General features: G+C 53.1%; 2 protein-coding genes across 12 annotated transcripts in view; one reads left to right on the forward strand and one right to left on the reverse strand.

Moving 5' to 3' along the window:
- Positions 1–3,001, forward strand: part of STARD9 (StAR related lipid transfer domain containing 9) — a 135,360-nt gene extending 132,359 nt beyond the window's left edge. For 5 of the 6 annotated variants that reach the window (XM_068550131.1, XM_068550153.1, XM_068550139.1 and 2 more), the window contains 4 exons: positions 132–334; positions 501–580; positions 821–979; positions 1,479–3,001. In XM_068550131.1, the coding sequence (XP_068406232.1) occupies positions 132–334; positions 501–580; positions 821–979; positions 1,479–1,580 (544 nt within the window). In that variant the 3' untranslated portion in view covers positions 1,581–3,001. Of the gene's footprint in view, positions 1–131; positions 335–500; positions 581–820; positions 980–1,478 lie in introns of those variants that run through there. The other variant, XR_011074769.1, reaches the window with a different exon arrangement.
- Positions 3,002–4,959: 1,958 nt separating this feature from the next.
- CDAN1 (codanin 1) lies at positions 4,960–17,891 on the reverse strand. Of its 6 annotated transcripts, none has more exons than XM_068550194.1 (28): positions 17,798–17,891; positions 17,076–17,566; positions 16,632–16,835; positions 16,270–16,439; positions 16,024–16,137; positions 15,863–15,941; positions 15,319–15,439; positions 15,037–15,146; positions 14,480–14,569; positions 13,739–13,814; positions 12,996–13,201; positions 12,575–12,695; positions 12,087–12,233; positions 11,803–11,969; positions 11,324–11,411; positions 10,988–11,077; positions 10,734–10,788; positions 10,380–10,513; positions 10,191–10,294; positions 9,763–9,921; positions 9,349–9,412; positions 9,100–9,178; positions 8,766–8,914; positions 7,453–7,560; positions 7,266–7,329; positions 6,921–7,102; positions 6,552–6,659; positions 4,960–5,734 (listed from the first exon to the last, which is right to left on the reverse strand). In XM_068550194.1, the coding sequence occupies exons 1-28, from the start codon at positions 17,885–17,887 to the stop codon at positions 5,609–5,611; spliced, it is 3,696 nt and encodes a 1,231-aa protein (XP_068406295.1). In that variant the 5' UTR covers positions 17,888–17,891; the 3' UTR covers positions 4,960–5,608. The 6 variants fall into 6 exon arrangements, with proteins under 6 accessions (XP_068406295.1, XP_068406287.1, XP_068406302.1 ...); XM_068550186.1 differs by having other exon boundaries at positions 16,632–16,838; XM_068550201.1 differs by lacking the exons at positions 7,266–7,329; positions 7,453–7,560 and having other exon boundaries at positions 8,813–8,914; positions 16,632–16,838.
- Positions 17,892–18,520: the final 629 nt, after the last annotated feature.

Consider the following 18,520-nt stretch of genomic DNA (forward strand, 5'->3'; position numbering starts at 1 on the left):
TCGCCTTCTCTCCTCCTTTCCCTTCTCCACGCCGGCTTCCTTGAGTCCCTCGCCGTGAGCTCTTCCTCTGTGACTCCAGAACCCAGTTTTCATCCCCTCCTCTTCTTCCCCACCCTTGGTGTCTCCCCCAGCCATCAGGGCGAGGAGCAGGAGGTGCAACTGTACTACAAGGTGTTTTCTTCTACCCGGCATGGCTTCCTGGGGGCTGGCGTGGTGTCCCAGCCACTGTCTCACGTGTGGGCAGCTGTGAGTGACCCCACCTTGTGGCCCCTGTACCACAAGCCCATCCAGACAGCGAGGCTGCATCAGCGGGTGACCAACAGCATCAACCTGGGTGAGCCCAGGGGACAGAGGCAGCAGGGTCAGAGGCAGTGCTCTCGGGAGGCCGGGTACTCAGGTCAGGTCCAGCGGGGTGTCAGGCTGTGGAATGATGGGGTGTCACAGGGCAGAACTCGGTCTGTCCATGTACCTTCTGACTTTCTGCATCCCTGCCCCTCCAGTGTATTTGGTGTGCAATACCACCCTGTGTGCACTGAAGCAGCCACGGGATTTCTGTTGTGTCTGCGTGGAAGCCAAAGAGGTGCCTGCCTTGCTGGTGGTAAAGATGTTGTGGGAGGAACTTGGACTGGCGTGTTGTGAGAAGCAATCTTTGTGGGCATCAGGTCCTCTGGGGGAAGGAGGGCAAGTTGGGCCAGGGTGGGGGTGGCTTGAAGGCTGGCCCAGTGTTGCCTTCCACGGTACTGACTGCACTGGCGCCTGTCCGTTTGTCCCTGGTCCCTCCCATATCACGTAGGCTGAACTCACATTGCTCTGTTTCCAGGGGCAACTGTCTATCATGGCAGCTCAGTCTGTGTATGATGCGTCCATGCCGAGACCCAGCAGGGAGATGGTCCGAGGGGAGATCCTGCCCAGTGCCTGGATCCTGCAGCCCCTCACTGTGGAAGGGAAGGAGATCACCAGAGTCATCTACTTGGCCCAGGTGATTCACCTTGTGCAGCTGGCCTCACAGCATGCCTTGATTTGACCCCAGCTCCATGGAGCTTTCTGTATAGCTGTTCAACATCCTTCAGTACCCAGGACCTATGGCCTGAGAGCTGGAGACTCAAGGGTTTCTTGGGTCACAAATCAGTGGGGAGTCAGAGAGGAAGGAATGAGGCAGAGTTGATCAACCTTCTTCTAAAGCTGCTCTTACCAGAGCCTGGCGGCCTACATCCGCTGGCTGTTCCCAGGGTCCTCAGGAGATAGATGGTCATTGTGAGGCAGAACAGCACCCTCAGTTCCCTGACTTGACCTTTTGTCATTGGGAAGTGAAGCTTTTGCCTAGATCTGAACAGCAGAGCACAGGGCTGTAGACAGTTCAGTTCAGAGCCTCTCCAATCCCAGCAGCCTGGGGTGACTGCGTATGGCTGAAGTGTGCCCCGGTGCACTCCCTTGGGTCTGTCTGCACCTTTGACTCTTCCCTCTCTGGTTTATTTCAGGTAGAACTTGGTGCTCCAGGATTCCCCCCTCAGCTCCTAAGCTCCTTCATCAAACAGCAGCCGCTGGTTATAGCCAGACTGGCTTCCTTCCTTGGTAGTTAGCATCTCACGGTCAAGATGGCGCTCCAGGACGCCCCAGAGATGCTGGAGCAGCTCTTGTTACTCTCCGTATCCTGATGTAAGAAGAGCCGAGGCTACCTGCTGTGGCCGACTGGGGCAGACAGCACTCAGCCCCGAGTTGGCAGCGAAACCTAGTCAGTACTTGGTCACAGCTGGCACCTCTGCGGAGCGAGGGGGCCTGAGCTCCTGGCTGTCCAGAGTGAATGAAGCTCAACTCACCTTTTTGGATTTCTCACCTTTTTTTCCCGTCTCTGGGACCCTATGGCAGGGTCCACACTCCAGGATCAGGACTGGACACAGCCAGCAGAGCTGGGAGCCTGCAGTGCTCTGACATGGTGCTTACTTAGTTCGGCGCAGCCCTGGGGCTGGTAGGGAAGCAGGAGCCATTGGCCAAGACTCTGCTCAGAATGTGCTCCAGCAGTCAGCTCCACTGTGGGATGATGGGGTGTTAGGAAACAGAAAACGGTTTAAAAAAACAGCTGCACAAACCAGAACACTGATTTAGAATTGTTTCTCCTCCTTGAATTTTTACAAAATGCTTTATTATTAATTTTTGCTTTGCCCCCCTCTTCCTTTCCCTCACAGAAGACAATTGTTTGGGTCTTGGCCCCAGTAAGGAGTATAGAGTAATGCTCTGTCACGGAGCCACCACTCCGGAGCTCAGAAGAATGGGAAGACCACTGTAGAAACTGGCTGGGTAGATTTGGGGTTAGGGTGGGGGCCTAGCTCTTTGAGGAGGACTTGGGGTGGGGCGTGGGCATCTCTCATTTCAGAGATGAAAAACTGTCTTTTGGAGACGGGAGGGAAGATAATGGACCTCCTAGAAGGAGGTAAGTGATTTGTTAGGAGGAAGCGCAATTCCATTCCTTACCTCACTCAGAGACTTGGTCCCAGCCTTCAGTGGTCTCTTGAGCATTCCACGCACTGCTGTAGCCCCTTCTATTCTAGGATGGGATGGAGAATGGGTTCAGTTTTCTTGTAACTTAGCCTGGCTGAACTCGAGCTTTGAATATTCTGTATGGTTACCTGAAGTGCAGGGGTCGGAGAGATTCTCAGCTTCAGTTCTGGTGCCCAGAGTCTTTGGTGGAAGAGGGTGACCATATGGGGATTGAGAAGATGTGGTAAAAGGTAAATTTCTGTATAGTACAGCAGAGGTTTATTTTTCTAAAAGTATCTGCAGGATTTTGTTTTTCTCTTACCTCAGATTAAGTTATTTATATATTACTGAAGGTTTTTTTTTTTTGATTGCTTTTAAACTTATTTTTCTGGTTAATTTTTTTGGTTACACTTGATATATTTAACACCCTATTTATGTACTCCCATCTCTCTTCATATGAATCTCTAAGACCACTGATTGAAAAGTTCAGAACACTTGCAAATTAAAAGTCCAATGTGTACTTGTATTCAGTGAAGACTACCCTGGGATAGCCTAAGTGTGTCGTTTGAGCTCAGAATTCAGCCTGGTGATTATGATGGCAGTAATTACTCATGGCCCAGTTTCAAGCTATATAGTTTACACATATGTATTGAGTGTTTCCCATGAGCTCAGCACTGCTTTGCACATAAAGAGCAACCAGATTAGTTGCCCAGCTACGGCCAGCTGTAGCCCAAATACGAACATGAGGAAGGATTCCAGAACAGATTCCACTGCCACACTCAACGGTGACCACAGACCCCTGGAAGGAAGCTCTTTAACAGGTATGCACCTCTAGGGCTTCTGAGGTAGAGCCAGCAATGGGAATCTGAACGGTGGCTAGCCTGGAGGTGACTGTATCCCCTAAACTAGAAAAGCCACAAGGCAGGCATGTGAGTCAGCAAATCTAAAGAACATTAACTGAGGCTGATCTTACACTAAAATGCAGAGGTGTTAAGGATAATCCAGGGACCTGGCTCCAAATGATCAAGGAGGAGTCAGGTTTTGGTTAAGACAGGTGGTTCTCAGACTTTATCGTGCATCTGAATCACCGGAAGGACTTGTTACACCCCAGGATGGCCCCCACCCTAGAGTTTCTGATTTAGAAGAGTGGAGAGGGGCCCACATATTTGTTATTTCTAGGAAGTTGCAGGCGATGATGAGGCTGCTTGTCTGGGGACCACACTTTGAAAACCACTGATACTGGTAGAGAGCAGGTATATGGAAAACAACCTAAATACTAACGAGTTCACTAGTTCATTAGCTGCTTGTCTCTGTAATTCCTTTATCTTACTGCCTGCCTAAAGTAAACCCTTAAGGTTCACACGGGCCAGCGTTGTTTCCTGAATTGGGCCTGTGCGGTTTAACTAAGTGGGCTTTAAACTCAGCATCCTTGGGGCTTCAGGCTTTCCTCCATGCTTGCCTGCCTGCCTCACCTCACATGGAGCTGGGTGTCTGAAGGAGCTGGGTGTCTGCTTACCTCAGGGCTCAGCTTCCTGGGGCAGTGCTTTCGTTCAGCCACACCTGATGGGTGCAGAAAGATAAAATATTTCTTAAAATGTTTTGGTTCCCAAGCATTCAGAACTTCCAGAATTTGCTATAGTATAAGTTGGATTTAAAGGACAAATGAAGAGATGAAGAAAAAAAGGTTCAGATGCAAAAACTTATTGATTAGGATGAGCTGAGGGGAAGGGATGGTCACTGCCTGACTGCGCAGAAGCATGATCACAAAGTGGTGTGAGACAAACCCCCATTTTTAACTTTCTGTGCTGATGGGACCTACTGTAAGGGCTCCCAGCTGGCTTTACTGAAGTCATACAGCAGACCTCTTTAGACCCAGAGCATCTTACCCTTCCTTGGGTTGGAGACCTCCTTGACAGCTGGGAAATTTTCTCTTAAGAAATACACATACATGCAAAGACAGATTTTGCAAGCCACTTCACGAGGGTTCACTGAGTACCCTCTCCTTCCCCTGACAGAGACTGAATCTCTCTGCACACACTGCCAAAGTAGAAAAACCATGAATTTTAGAAGAGTGAATTTAATGCGCATTATCAAGGTAGTGCTTGCTTAGTCAAAATTGGTGCATCATTTATAGACACATAGAATGCTTTTGTTCTGAGCCAAATCAAACACCCCCAGCCCCCCAAGCAAGCATCACAAGTGGGCAGTATCTGGTGAGTAGAAACTTCACACATCCTAAACCTTTAACGGGAGTTGAACAGAAGTCAATACTGTTGGCAGTGGCCTAACAAGGGCCCAAGGCTCTCTGGCCTGCAGGGTCTCACGTGATGGAATATTTAGGCATTGCTAAGTGGCCAACCAATGGGACAGCTCTACCCTGTCAATGCCCACCTCCAAGCCCACCTGAGACTTTGCAGCCTTTTACAGGGACGAGTAAGGTGAAAATAACTAGACATGAAGCCCTTGGTAAAGAAAACAGTTTATTTTAAAAAGCTCTAATGTTCTGCCCGTGCTTGGCCCCTGGATGGAGCTAGAGTCAAAAGTTACTACCTGCACGGGACTGAAGGCAGGCGGGGTGCAAGGTAAAAGGCAGGTTTCTGTCGGGCAAGTCCCACATCTGTTGTACGTTTTTAAGGAGATGGCAGTCCAGCTCCTGGTGGTACGAAAATGTAGACTCCCGAGATTCATGTTTAACTTTACTCACAAGTTAAGCAGAAGTCACTTGTCTCTGTCATGATTTCCCAAACCACAAAGCTCTAAGAGATGCTGGGACAGCAGCAAGTGGGGCTTGACTCTTGTGTCGACAAGCCCCCACACATCATTTCATAATAAATGCCAACTCTTCTTCTCCAGGACTGGAGTCTCTAGGTTCTTCCACCATAATCCTGAATCGGGTGACCCCCTCCTTCTTCCTTTAGGACTTGGGATGGTGAGCCCACAGTCGCTGGGATGCCAGGCTGCCACTCTCTTCCTGCACACGTGAGCAGGAAGCCTGATGACACACTGAGCTACTTCCACACCAGCAAGGGTCAGGGTGGGCACTTGGGGTGGCTCTGGGGCCTCCTCCCGAGGCACAGTCAGGCTGGGTTCCAGCGCTCTGGCGAGATGCACAAGGTAGGGCCGCTTCCCAGCCCTAGCTCTGGGCCAGCACAGTCCCCCGATTTGGCTGCACCAGCTCACAAGCTCTTAGCTGAGGTTGTGGCACGTGGGGTTCAGCTAGAAACAGGTTGAACAGTGCCTCTAATTCTTCAGAAAAATCCTGGAATAAGCAGAAAGATGACAGAAAAGGCAGACACATAATTCTAGATTGTTCACCCTTTTTACTAAGAATCAATCCCAAACGTCAAGCCCTAGCTAACCAGACAACCTATTTTATTTTTTCCCAACTGCCTTCTACCTGGAAATGGACTTGGAAACCTTGTCCCATTAGTACTCTAGGATGCTCAAGTTCCGGCAGGGAGAGTGAACTCCAATGGGAAGCTCAAAACCACTAATGAGTACTTAATATGCACATTATTTCATCTTGAAGAACCCCAGAGGTCTAAATTATTCCCATTTTATGAATGAAGAAACTAAAATTACTTTGCCCTAAATCACAATAACATTAAGGACTAGCTGAGATTAAAATCCAGGTTATTCTGATTTTAAAAACCCACACTTGGGAATTCCCTGGTGGTCCAGTGGTTAGGACTCGGCGCTTTCACTGCTGGGGCCCGGGTTCCATCCCTGGTTGTGGAACCAAGATCCTGCCAGCCGTGTGGCGTGGCCAAGAAAAAAAAAAAAAAAAAAGAAACCACAAACCCCACACTCACTACGCCATGCACTATCTATCTGCCTTTCCATCTTCCCTTCCTCCATGGACACAGTCCTTCATACAATAGATACTTAAGTGTGAAGGAGGCCCCCCCCAGAGCAGCCACTTCATTTCAGGGTGGTCCTCAAGAAATCTGACAAAATCCACTGAGCTTTGGGAAGAGCCTAAGAATGCCAGACCCCATCACTTGCCCCCTTTCAGGATAAAAGGGACATATGACACCTGTTCTCTCTCCAGGTAAAAGGAGACGAGGACTCCTTACCCTTGGCCACTGGGCCTCATGGAGGCTGCCCAGGCAGGCCTCTATCTCCATCCGTCCCATCAGGCCTTTCTCTACCAGCTCCCGGAGCAAGAACAGCAGCAGGTCCCACTGCAACACACACGGAGGAAGAGGTCAGGGTGGCTAGGAGGACTGCACAGCGACCCTGATACAAAGGACAGAGCTGCTGAGGGAGGAGGGGGAGACGAGACGAGACTAAGGGAGTCTGAGCGCAGAAGATAAAGCACAGCCTCAGCAAGGGGGGACTAAACCAGCTAATAACATTTGGGGTGGGGGTGGGAGGAGAAACACATGACTGCAGAGGCTTCTCAGAAGCCCACCTGCCCCCCTCCCCCCACCTCTCTGGCTCACCTCCCTTGGCCGAGTGGCTGCCAGAAGCCCCACGTTTCTTGGCCTCAGCAGCAGCTGCAGTGGAACCGGCACTTGAAAGTCATCCTTCCACAGGGAAACCAGCATGAGCAGGAGCCTTCGAGCCTGCCCTCTCTCCAGCTGGTGCTGTGCCGGGGGCCCTCGGACAGGAATTTGATCTGCAACTATGGGGAGAGAGGAATGCCAAGCTCTAAGAAATGGAGGCAGGGTCACGTGGCCCTGGGAGGACACAGAGTAAAAAAAGCTCTGTTTTCTAATCTTGCTTGTACCCCACCCTGAGAACTGGGGGATCTGGCAACAGAGTGATGTGATAAAAAGGAGCCATACCAAGCAGGGATGCTAACTCCACAGAGCACTTTGCCAGATGCTGCTCAGCAGGTGGGCACAGGAACTGGGGGGAAACAGGGAGACCTTGGACATTAGCACCAGCCTTAGAGCAGCAGCCCCAAGCCAGTGCAGCTCTGATTATTAGGCGCTGGACAAGGATACGTAAGAGCATCTTGCCACGTCTCACCTGGCGGCACTGCAGCATCTGGCCCAGCTGGCCTAGAAGCTGCTCCAGATGCTCTGGGGAAACTCCCTCCTCAGGGTCCCGGGGCCCCACGGCCAGAGAGAGCACGTCCTGGAGAGCGGGGCGGAAGCAGAGTAAGGCTTCATGCCAGGCCAGGGCCAAGGAGGCCACAGAGAACGTGGCTTGGGGTGGGGATGAGCCAGTGGAAAGAGGCAGAAGGAAAAGGAAGACAGGGCCCTGGGGTGAAGTAATGGGCAAAGGTGCCCTTAGACTTGGGGCTTGGGCAGGACAGCACAGCTGGGAGAAGCAACCAAGTGGACAACAAAGGAACGGATGGAGCAGGTAAGCCAAGGGACAACGCGCTGCCAGAGAGCTCAAGAGACGGCACTCATCTTGGGACAAAGTCATACCTAGCCAATTCCCAGAGAGCATCTTATTCTGAAAGCATTCAGGGGAACTGTCCTGTCGTGTACATGTCGTACTGTTTTCTGTCCCTCATGATTCTCTGTTCATCTTCTCAGGAGAGCCGAGGTTTCAGTACAGAAATCCTCTGCGTGTTGAAAACCAGTAGCTAATGGCTGCTGAGAGTTTTCTTCTCCCTCTTACTCTTCTAATTTTAGTCATTCTTTTTTAGTCCCTATTCCAAATCTTTATTCTCACACTACTACCCCAGATCTGGGTCACTAGTTTAGGACTCTGCCCCCACCACTCAATTCTGCTGCTGAAGCACGAAAGCAGCCCAACAATTCGTAAATGAACAAGCATGGCTGTGTTCCAATAAAACTTTATTTATGAAAACAAGCAGCGGGCTGGATTTGGCCCACGGGTTGTCAGCTGACTCCTGCTCTAGACAGTATCAAAAAATTTTTTTTATCAAATTAAGAGCATTGATAGATTATTCTTACTGCCTGTAACTAAACAAGCATCACCTCCCACATAGGAGAACATTTCTGAAATCATATCCCAATGCTGCAATGACTGTTCCTCAGAGACTTTCCTACTGCACTGGACAGCCATTCCCTACCCCACTCCCATCATCATCTGTGTAACGTGTACTCAGTCAACAATTTTCACATCTACCCCTTTCCCTTTCACCTTTTTGGGTGATTCAAGTACAGAAGTCAGAGAACAGCAGTTACGAAAACCATTCAATTCAGTTCTGCCCTACCTAATCCCATTCAGTAACAAAATGGGAACCAGCTGGGCAACACAGAAAGCTGCCACACAAATACTGGAGTTGAGGGAGAGAGGAGGGAGACTAGGAAAAGAGCAGGGAGAGGGAGGAGGGGAGCCGAAGGGAGTAGGGAACTGTGTACTTTTATCTCGGAGATGAGGTGGGAGGGGAGGGGAGCATGGTGCTCACAGGCACGGGAGCAGCCCCTCCGCTCCCCCCGGGCAGCTGGCTCAGGACCCTGGGCTCGAAGCATGCGACTCACAGCCGCTTTCACCTCCCTTCTGATCAGAGCTGCAAGTCAGAGGGAGGACAGAAAAGGGGTCATCAAAGCAGCCCTGCACAGGCTCACCATGCCAACCCATGCCCTTCCCTGTTACCAGCTGGCTCTGAGTCCTATCTCCCCCACATGGCCTCCAACTTCCTGCCAGTCCACTTCTGAAAAACTTGGGCAGCCACTCCCCCTCCCTGGACCTTACCTGTGACGTTGGCTGACAACCAAGCACAGGCTTTCTCTGTTGCAAGCCCCACAGCAATGTTCTCTGCACTGCTCAGAACCTGTGACACAGAAGTTCTGAGTCAGGGACAACTTAGGACAATGACGAATGCCCAAGTCCAGGACTGACCCACCTGCCACCAGAAGCCTCACACACACAACCCCGCAGCACTCCTCTCCCACCACCAACCAACTGCCCAGCCTGCTAACCCCAGGACTCCTTCCTACGTACGGCTGCTGGGGTCTCCTCAGGGAGCAATGCCCTCACGGCACCAGGGCTCTTCTTTTGGCAGAACCTGAAAGGAGACAGAGGTCAGTGATGTCTAGATGCGTCAGCCTGGCCCACAGAAGGAAACGCCCCGAGTGCACCAATCGCCCGAGCTGGGAGGGCTCTGCCTCAGGGGAAGGCACCCTCAGCCCTCCGGCCCCACCCCAGATGCCCTTCCAATTCAACTCTGGACTCTGGGCCCTAAAACCTCTAAAAACCAAGATAAGAGCCTACAGGGCAGGCAAAAAAAGCACAAAAAAAGCAGTGTGGGGAGAGGACATGGAATAAAGGATGAGTATAAAAGAGGACAAAGGGACAGGAAAGGAAAAGCTAAGAGGAGAGCGGAGATGAGAGGATTCAAACAGACTGGCGTCTTACTCCCGCCCCTGGGTCAACGCCTGGGCCCCGTGAGGGCACAGCCGGGAACACAAGATCTCCAACAGCTGGGCTGGATCTCCCCCTTCCTGTCCCTGCGTCACCAGCTGCTCTTGAAGAAGCGACTCTGCCTGGCGCACCAGATCTGCCACCAGCGTGGCCCTGCAGTAGGAACAGCAGGGTTTTGAGGTAGTTGGAAAGGGTGAATCGGAAAGGGGCTGCAACTTCAAGGAAACCTGGTCAGAAGTAACTTGAAAGAACGTCAGCAATTTTAGCCTCCCCCGTCCCACCTGGCCCTTGTCCTCTATCACCCGCTACCCCTCAGCTGACTTTCCTCAGTTTGGCAACAAGGTGTTATAAAGGGCAAAATCGTAAGGAAATGAGACTGGGGACCCTCAACACCTCCATTCCCAATCCCAACTCATCCTCACTTGATATGCTTGACACAGTTCGAGCCGATTCTCTCTGCCACAAACTCCACGGTCCTGCGCAGGGAGGGCGGCTGGTTGTGGAAAAAGGCTTGAGCCAGCTGTGCCTGTCGGGAGGAGGGGGCAGGGCAGTGAAGGGCCCGCTTTCCCTTCTCCACTGCGCGGCCCCCGGGCCTCCGCCCTGCCCCCTACCTGCAGCCCTTGGGTGGTCCGGGGAGGCTGGGCTCCCAGGCCGGTGGTGGTGGTGGGGGTGATTTTCCTGACAAAGCCCCCACTCCGTCCACTGCTTCCTGATACCCAGGAGGCGAGCAGTTTGCGGAGCTCTCCTGCATCAGAGAAGCCCAAGTGTTTAAGTTCCAGAACCGTCCCACCCTCCCCAGCATCTTGACTTTTAAGCATTTATGTAATAGAAAGACTGAGGCACCAGGGAGCGCCTAAGAACAGAACAACGTATTGGGGCGCTGGGCCCACAGAGTGCCTTTTGGGTACTCATGAAGGAACAGGCCAAGGACCAAGGACCCTCTGAGGGGAGACCAGTATCCTCACCAATATAGGGGCAGCAAGTGTAGAGCAGGTGCTGGTCCACCACAGGCATGCTGTCCTGGGGGAGAGAACAGGCCAGTGTTGGGAAGGTAAGCTTCCCTTCCTCCCCAGTGTGCCAGAAACGGGGTGGTCAGGTAAGAGAATTACATAAAAGACTTCAGTCTCTATTCTGGCTTGTCTCCTGCTGGGCCCTACCGGGAAGCCTGCCTCCTTTACTCTTGTGCTTCCCATGGCTCTGGCTTGACCCCAACACTTACCAAGCCATGCTCTGATGCTACTGTGTCCACCTCAAAGGCATCCAACTGACCCTCTTCCAGAAAGAACAGGTCCTCAGGGACTGTAGGAATCTGGCAAGAGATCAGGGCAGTGCAAGTCAGCACTTTAGAGATTCGTCACACCTCCTACCTCATGGTTCCAGGGTTTGGACACCAGGTTCAAAGCCACCTTCCTCTGAAACTATGGCAATCCCTACCCCTCCTCTGAACCTTCACCTTCTGGCCCCGCCCTTGTTCAGACTCATACATCCTCCCTTTCCCTGTCTTCAGCCACAGTAGTCACCCCCCTTCTCCAACCTGGACCCTCGCGCCACCAACCTGGAAAAGCCAGCCCAGGACAGCCAGCAGCAGCAGCTTGTTCAGGAAACACATCTCCCCTTCACTCTCCTTTGACAAGACCAAGCTCCTAAAAGGTAAATGAGGGTGTGAATGGAATCTGTGCAAAGAAAGAAATGGAATGCAGTAACAGAAAGCTATCACTGGGAAGGTACTTCTCAAAAGCAGACCTAAAAGGGACTGCTGTTGTACAAGAAACCAGGTCTCATCACCCCTCCCAGATCTGTACTCCCTTCTGAGCTGGGCCACAGTAGGAATAGAAAAGGGCCAATCAAAGTGCAAATATTCAATAACTGCCCACTGTCTTTCCTTGTGGATCAAGGCCTGGCCTCTTCTCTGAGGGTCAGTTACGGCTACGGTACCACGCAGGAAGCACAGGCTGCTTGACCCTCTTCATAAACGGCAGCCTCAGCAATGTTCTCCCCGCACCGTTCTCTCAAGTCTGCTCTCTCTCTACTCACCGATGCAGGTGCAGCAGGAGAGTGAAGACGCTGCGGTAATAGTCCAGCATGGGGACAATGTGGTCAGCCAGGGAAAGGAACTCCACCAGCCAGGGCACCGTGAGCACTGCTCGGCGGGCCCGCAGCCCCTGCTGCAGCAGAGCCCGCACATCCAGGACCGGGGGCACCTGGCAGGGCCAGCGTCAGTCAGTGGGTGGGTCAGTCCCAGGGGCTGGGGGAAGCCTTCTAACGCCATTGCCTTGCCCCTCCTCCCAGCTCCCTCCTTACCAGAGCCCCCAATTCACCTGGCTCCTCAGGGCCAGAATGGTGTCCTGGAGCTCACGGGTCGGGGGTGGTTCAGGCCCCCGGTATGGCAGGAAAGCCACAAAGCCCAGGAATTTAGCCAGAAGCCTCAGGCTGAGCAGCACCACAGCAAACTGCCTCCGTTCACCCTGCAGGGCATCAAGAAGTAAAAGGTCCCAAGCATAAGGCTTCTAGAACAAAACCAAATCTGTGGGACTTCTCTGGTGGTCCAGTGGTTGAGACTTCGCCTTTCAATGCAGGGGGGTGCAGGTTCGATCCCTGGTCGGGGAGCTAAGATCCCACATGTCTCACAGCCAAAAAACCAAAACATACAACACAAGCAATATTGTAACAAATTCAACAAAGACTTTAAAAATGGTCCACATCAAAAAAATCTTAAAAAAAAAAAGCCAAATCTGTTACAGATTTCTTCTTGAAAATACCCCTCCCCCCGGGTCAGAACCCCGTCATCTCCCTTCTGCTTTCTAACCTGCCAGTCCACGTCCGACTCCCCGTCTTCGTCACTGGGCTCAGGCTGAGGCAGGGCAAGGCTGTTGAGCTCCCGGATCTTCAAACTCAGGCTATCCATGAGATGCTGATTAAACTGGAAGCTACGAAGGGGAGGGGGGAATAAAGGTACTGGAAAAAGTGTAGGAAGGACCAGAATAGAGAAGAGGTGCTCCAGACAGAAAGGCTCAGCAGGGTAGACAGAGGAGGCCAATGAGGTTACCTTCACGGGTGAAAGAATGAGAAGGGAAATGGAGGCAGGAAGTGTGAGTTAGAAGGAGCCCAGGCAACACCCAGTCCCACCCTGTTATATTCCAGACGAAGGAGAGAAAACGCTGCCCTTCTGTGAACACAAACCTCTTCTGGCCTCTGCCCCCACTCTCTGCAAGACAGGAGACCTTTACCTGCTGGCACTCAAGATGAAGTCCCTGAAGAAGCCCTGACAGCCTGGGAAGGTGGGGGGTGGGCAGGGCCCCCCACTGCTCTGAGGGGCCACAAGCCGTTCCTGCAGGCGCCGCAACCGCCCCAGCTTGTCAGCTCCAAGCATATTTAACACATCCGGAGCCTCGCCCAAGACAGTGCCCCCAGCACCACCAGGACTCTGACACATCTGGGGCAGGGGGAGAAAGAGAGAAATCAAAAAACCAGTGAGTTTTTCTGGAAAGAAGGACTGAACAAAATGAGGAGGAAGCGATGAACCCTGTATCATGTGCCACAGGTGTGTTTTTTGAGGTCTGGATTATATTCTTATTTTTACAGGTGAAGAAACGGAACCTGTAAGATTCAACATCTGCCTAGGATCACAAGAGCTAGGATTTGAAACCAGACCTGAGTCCTAACCCTGTGCTCTTTCTACCACAGCACAAATCAAGGGCAAGAAAGTAGTGAAGTGCTGAAGGAAGGCCAGGAGAGCCGGGTGTCCGAGGAGGCCCGGGGAGGCAGGAGGTGCAGGGCATGGGAGAGAGCGCTCGGCTCCTCTCTGGCTTCCTGAGCTTCAACCACCACCCAAAGAGCAGAACTCTTGTTCAATCTCCAGCCAAGGACCTGCCTGCTTGCCTGCCCTATCCCAAAGTGCCAGCCATTACTTGGCTGCCTGTAATACATACTGTCCACTGTAGATTCATCAGTCTCCCGCTGGGGCTATTACCTGGAGAAGTTGTTTTTGGAAAAGTCGAACAAAATGGCTGTGGCTGCAGGCTGCAGAGAGTTGACCCATCATGGCTCTGAGGAATAAGAGGCAGGGATGGAGTGTGATGGAAGGAGGAAGAGGGAGAGAAAGATCTGAGAGAACAAGCCAACCCTTGGGCCTTTCAGCCCTTTACCAGGGGCTTGAGCAGACCTCTGCCAGAGCCGGCTGGCACAGGATATGGGAAAAGGTAAGGGACACTCTCCTCAGCCCCCAGACCCTCAAAGCTAGAGATACACTTAACCAAACATGAAATAATACCACCCCTCTCATCTTCAGTCTACACCGAGCGCCAGTGAGCTTCATGACCAATGTGGACAAGAGGATATTCTTTCTGTATCCTAGTTATCTAGCTATGCAAAGTTATCTGTATTGTCAAATAAGATAATGGAGAAAATGGAGGTTGGAAAGGGTCTAAAACTTGGGCCAAAACTCAAGCAACCTGAAATAAGAGCATTCCACTTTTTCAAGCATTTGCAATCACAGAGCAAGTATGAGTGATTTCTGAGTGGAAGGAGCTGGAGAGACAAATCCCTTTTGAGTAGAGGCAGAGGTGGCAGTATCTGGAGAGATTAAGTAGGATAGAAGAAAACAGCTTTGCCCTGGAAGGAAAAGCCTTCCTCCAATCAGCCACCCAAGCACCACTAAGCTGCTCACTGCTGGAAGCAAGAAAGACAAGGTGACCGGTGTGTGAGCACGTACCTGATCCTGCTGCCCAAGCCCTTCTCAAAATCCCAGCCGGGCTCCTCATGGCGATCTTCCCACTCTCGAAGCACCTCATAAAACACGTCCCTGACAGACACATAAGAATGCCCGATCAACTGAAGCACAGCTGGCCTAACTCATTCTCAGGAGTGCCTTCCCTAGCTCAGAAGAACTGAGGACAGGACTATCCACAGCCCCGTTCCTTATCCTCTCCAGGGTTCTCTGTGTGATAATGCTACAGACCCGGGAGCAGTACACCACATGCTTCACATACTTCTGTGGGCAGTTAAAGTTGATCTGGCACTCTCGTCTGAGAACCCTGTGACTAGAGTCATACACCTGTGAGAAGGCTGCTAAGGTTGGAGGTTCAAGTCCACGGGCATGGACAGAATGAGGCTAAGTGGCCCTTATGATGTTTGCCAGGAAGGGCCTGGTAGTGCTAAACTACCACCTGTTAGTGTCAAACTCCTAGTTTCTATGAAAATGACACAGGCTGCCTATCCCAGAGAAAATCCTCTTCATCCCCTTCCCCCAAAGTTCCCTCTTCTTATCACCTCTGTTTTTTAAAAGTATGAAAGGCTCGATCACTGGAGAAGTTGGCACGATTGTCAGTTTCTGGCTGAAAGGAGACAGCTTGTGCAGAAGGTGGCATCGCCAGAGAGACCTAAAACATGGCAGTGACAATTAGGGACTGAAGCTGGCAGAGTTCATGCTCAGAAAACTTCATCCCCATTCCAGTGCAAATGACACTACAGTGATGTGAGCTGGGCTGCCTGAGTTATGAGACCGGAAAGGGTCAGGTCCAGGCTAGTCGATGTCTAAGATGGGGTCACTACCTTGGCAACACTGCCCTCGTAGGCAGCTCGCAGGCGGCCTTGCAGAGCTGGTGAGAAGCACAGTAGCCGTTCATTCTCAGCCAACAGCTTCAAGGTCCCTTTGTCCAGGTGGGAAAGAACGCTACAGGGACAAGAGCACAAATGACCAAGAATGGGACAGACTGAAAATAGGAAGCTGGCACCTGCACACCACACAGCGTGTTACCCGGAGCATGGAGCAGGTACATGAAGAAAAGTCATGGGCAAAGGATTAAAGATGATGAAGGCAAAGGGGAAGGAAATGAGAGAGACCTTATGGAGCAGCGAACAAGAGAGCAGGGCAGAAACATTAGATAAACCCAAAGGTCAGCTACCAAGACCACCGGGGGCAGTTTGATTCTTTCAAGGGCTAAATTCATAGCCTTGACACAAAATTGAAGGTTACGTGTAGGAAGAGGTCCAGGGTCACTACACCTGTGTCAAGCACAAGCATGTACCCCAAGTAACAAGAGAACCAAGTGGACAATGGGAATAAGGCTCAAATACCTCCACTGGGGAAACTCACTGAAACTGATGCTCCAAAACCTGCACTGCAAAGAAGACACAATCATGGACACTCTGGAACAGAGGGTTTTCCAGGGAATCTAGAAGGACAGTACCAAGTTGTTGGCTAAGAATGATTTCATTTCCAGACCCCATTTCTCAAAAAGAGGCTTGTTCACCAACCTACGGCTCCTGGATTTGGTTCAAGGTCACTGTCCTTGGCAGCCACCATCCTCCGGGCGGTAAGGAGCTGAAGGACGAAGAAAAGCTCCAAGAAGAGGTTTGGTACCAGGTTTTCTAGATAAGAAAAGAAACTCCAGGGTATTGAACACCATTCAGAACCAAGGCTCAGTCCTACATGCCTTATCAATTCTTTTAACCTGTGGTTCTACAAGTATCTCCATTTCAGGGCCCTTTGCTCTCACTCACCTGCAATGCATGAAGAGTAGACAAGGGCTACCAGCTCCAGACGCTGGCGGGAAGATACTCTGGCAGGGTCAGCGGGTTCAGCTGTGAGGTTTCCTGTCCGGCTGGGGTGAGGACATCCTGATTCTGGGGTGGGACAGGCGGGAGCAGGTGACTGCTGCAGCAGCTTAGAGCTATGGGGAAAGAGAAATGTCATGAGTAGTCAGCCTGCCTTCCCCTCCACAGCCATACTCAGGTTCCTCAAAGAGACATCCACAGCCCAGGAAACAGACCCAGGGTTCCCAGGGGACAAATCAATCACAGGGAAAAGCCCTGCCAATCCCCCACAGAGGAAGCTGACATCCCAGGGAGCAACAAGGCCATACCGCTCCTTCCTGAGCATCTCCCGCTCCTCTTGCAGACTTCTGCACCCTGGGGGAAGGCCATGGCCCCAAGGGCTAGTGTCCAGGACTGAGGGTTGTGAACTGGGGACACAGTTGATTGGGGGTGAGGTGAAGCAAGTCTTGGGCTTGGAGAGTGACCGCTCTTCGCTCACCGGAGTTGGGTTGATCCTGCGTGAAGGCTTGGTCCTGCTGAGGAGTAGCCACAGGTTTTTCTGATATTCCTTTCTTCAAGCATCTCCCCCTCCACCACCACCTCCACCACAGCAGCCTGGACCCCCTGCAAAATGCCCCTCACCACTGTAGTTATCTCATTCCCAACCTTCTAGCCATCACCACGCTCTACTACAGAGCACCCAGCCTTAGTTTATTAACTCCCCTAGTAGAGCCTTCGTGCCACCCATCTCCCGGATGGGGGCTGATTCTCACCCTGCAGAGCCGGGGGGAACCGAGCCTACAGGAGGGAATTCCTCCAGGTTGCTGAGGTTTGGCGGATCAGAGCGCGCGAGGCTGGGGCTGCCGGGGCTGCCAGAGCTCTTGGGCCTCCGGCCCCCGGCCCAGGGCAGGCTCTCCCCGCTGACCCCCTCCTCCAGGGCCCCGGAGCCGCGGCCTCCTCGCTCACGGGCCGGCCCCGGGCCCCGCCTCCTGCCCCCACGGCGGGCCGAAGGGGCCTCAGCGGCGGTGGCGCTCGAAGGCTCGGTCGGAGGGAAGAGCTGGCTGCGCGCCCCGCGGCCGCCCCGCGGCGGGCCCCCGGGTCTCCCTGGCAAGGCTGCCGAGGAGCCCGAGGCCTTGGCTGGGGTTGGGGGGCCCTGCGGGAGGACGCGGCTGCTCTGTTCTCTCAGGAAGTTCAGCAGGAATGGCACGAATTCCTTCCGCAGCGGCCGAAGTGAGATCAGCGCGGCCGCCTCCCCGGGGTCATCCTGAGGGAGAAGCAGCGAGGGGCGAGAGGGTCAGCTGCCAGCCCGGGGCCGCAAGCAGCCGGGGCCGCCGGGCGCGCTGAGCTGGGTGGGCGGCCGGGGGTAGCGGCCCCTAGTTGGAGCGCACTCGGCCCGGGCTGACAGCCAGGCACCCTAGAGGAAGAGGATGGGAGGGGTGGTACCTCCCGCGGGAAGCAGATTCGGGCCAGCCTGGGGGCGTGTCGACGCTGTTACCTCCGAACTCTGGGCGCTGCGCGCGATCCACAGCACGGCGGTTGCGACCGACAGCTCCTCTCGCAGCAGAGACTCCAAAACGGCCGCCATCCCGGTCCGGGCGCTCGGAGGCGATTGCGCAGGCGCCGGCGCGCCACGGGCGCCCGGGGGGCGGGGCCTGAGTCGCGGGGCGACCGTTGGGCCGCGGGGAGGAGAGGGCGGGGCGGAGAGGGCGGGGCCAGGGCGCGGAGGGGCGGGGCCAGGGCGGGACCGAGACCGGGACCTGGGCCGGCGGCAGCGGCGCTTCAGCAGGCTGATACTCCGCCCAGGCTTTGGCTCAAGGCTGCGGATGGGTCCGCGGTTCCCGACAAGAGGTACGGTGGTTCCCCAAGTGCAGCGCACCGCTAGCGGTGAGGCCCGGCCCCGGCTGCCCTGGCCCGAAGGCGACCTGCCGGGACTCAGGGACGCGGCGGGGAAAACCAAGGGCCCGGGAGAGCGGCCGGACGGTAAAGGTGAACGATTCTCCAGAGAAGATGCCTATATTTTCTACGATAAGCACATTCTTTTCTTTCAAGAGTCTTTCTAGATTCAATCGTCACCACCCTAAAGAAGTTAGGCAAGGTCAAAATGAAGTTAAGCTAACTTTATCCTTTCTCAAAAGCTGAGTCTCCTGCCCATGCGGTACCAATGGTTTTCCCCACTCACCATCAACTGATTGATCATTTAAGACTTTAAGACAGAATT

Source organism: Eschrichtius robustus, chromosome 1 (assembly GCF_028021215.1).
Source record: "Eschrichtius robustus isolate mEscRob2 chromosome 1, mEscRob2.pri, whole genome shotgun sequence".
Taxonomy (NCBI): Eukaryota; Metazoa; Chordata; class Mammalia; order Artiodactyla; family Eschrichtiidae; genus Eschrichtius; species Eschrichtius robustus.

Bases quoted from the DNA above. Each gene is read 5' to 3' on its own strand.
- CDAN1 (XM_068550186.1), bottom strand. From the start codon at position 17,887: ATGGCGGCCGTTTTGGAGTCTCTGCTGCGAGAGGAGCTGTCGGTCGCA. The intron at 15,440-15,862 runs GTGAGTTTCCCC...TTGTCCCTGTAG, and splicing joins GTTTTGGAGCATCAGTTTCA to CGTTCTTTCCCACCTGGACA. The intron at 13,202-13,738 runs GTAATAGCCCCA...CCCCTGCCCCAG, and splicing joins TCCAAAAACAACTTCTCCAG to ATGTGTCAGAGTCCTGGTGG.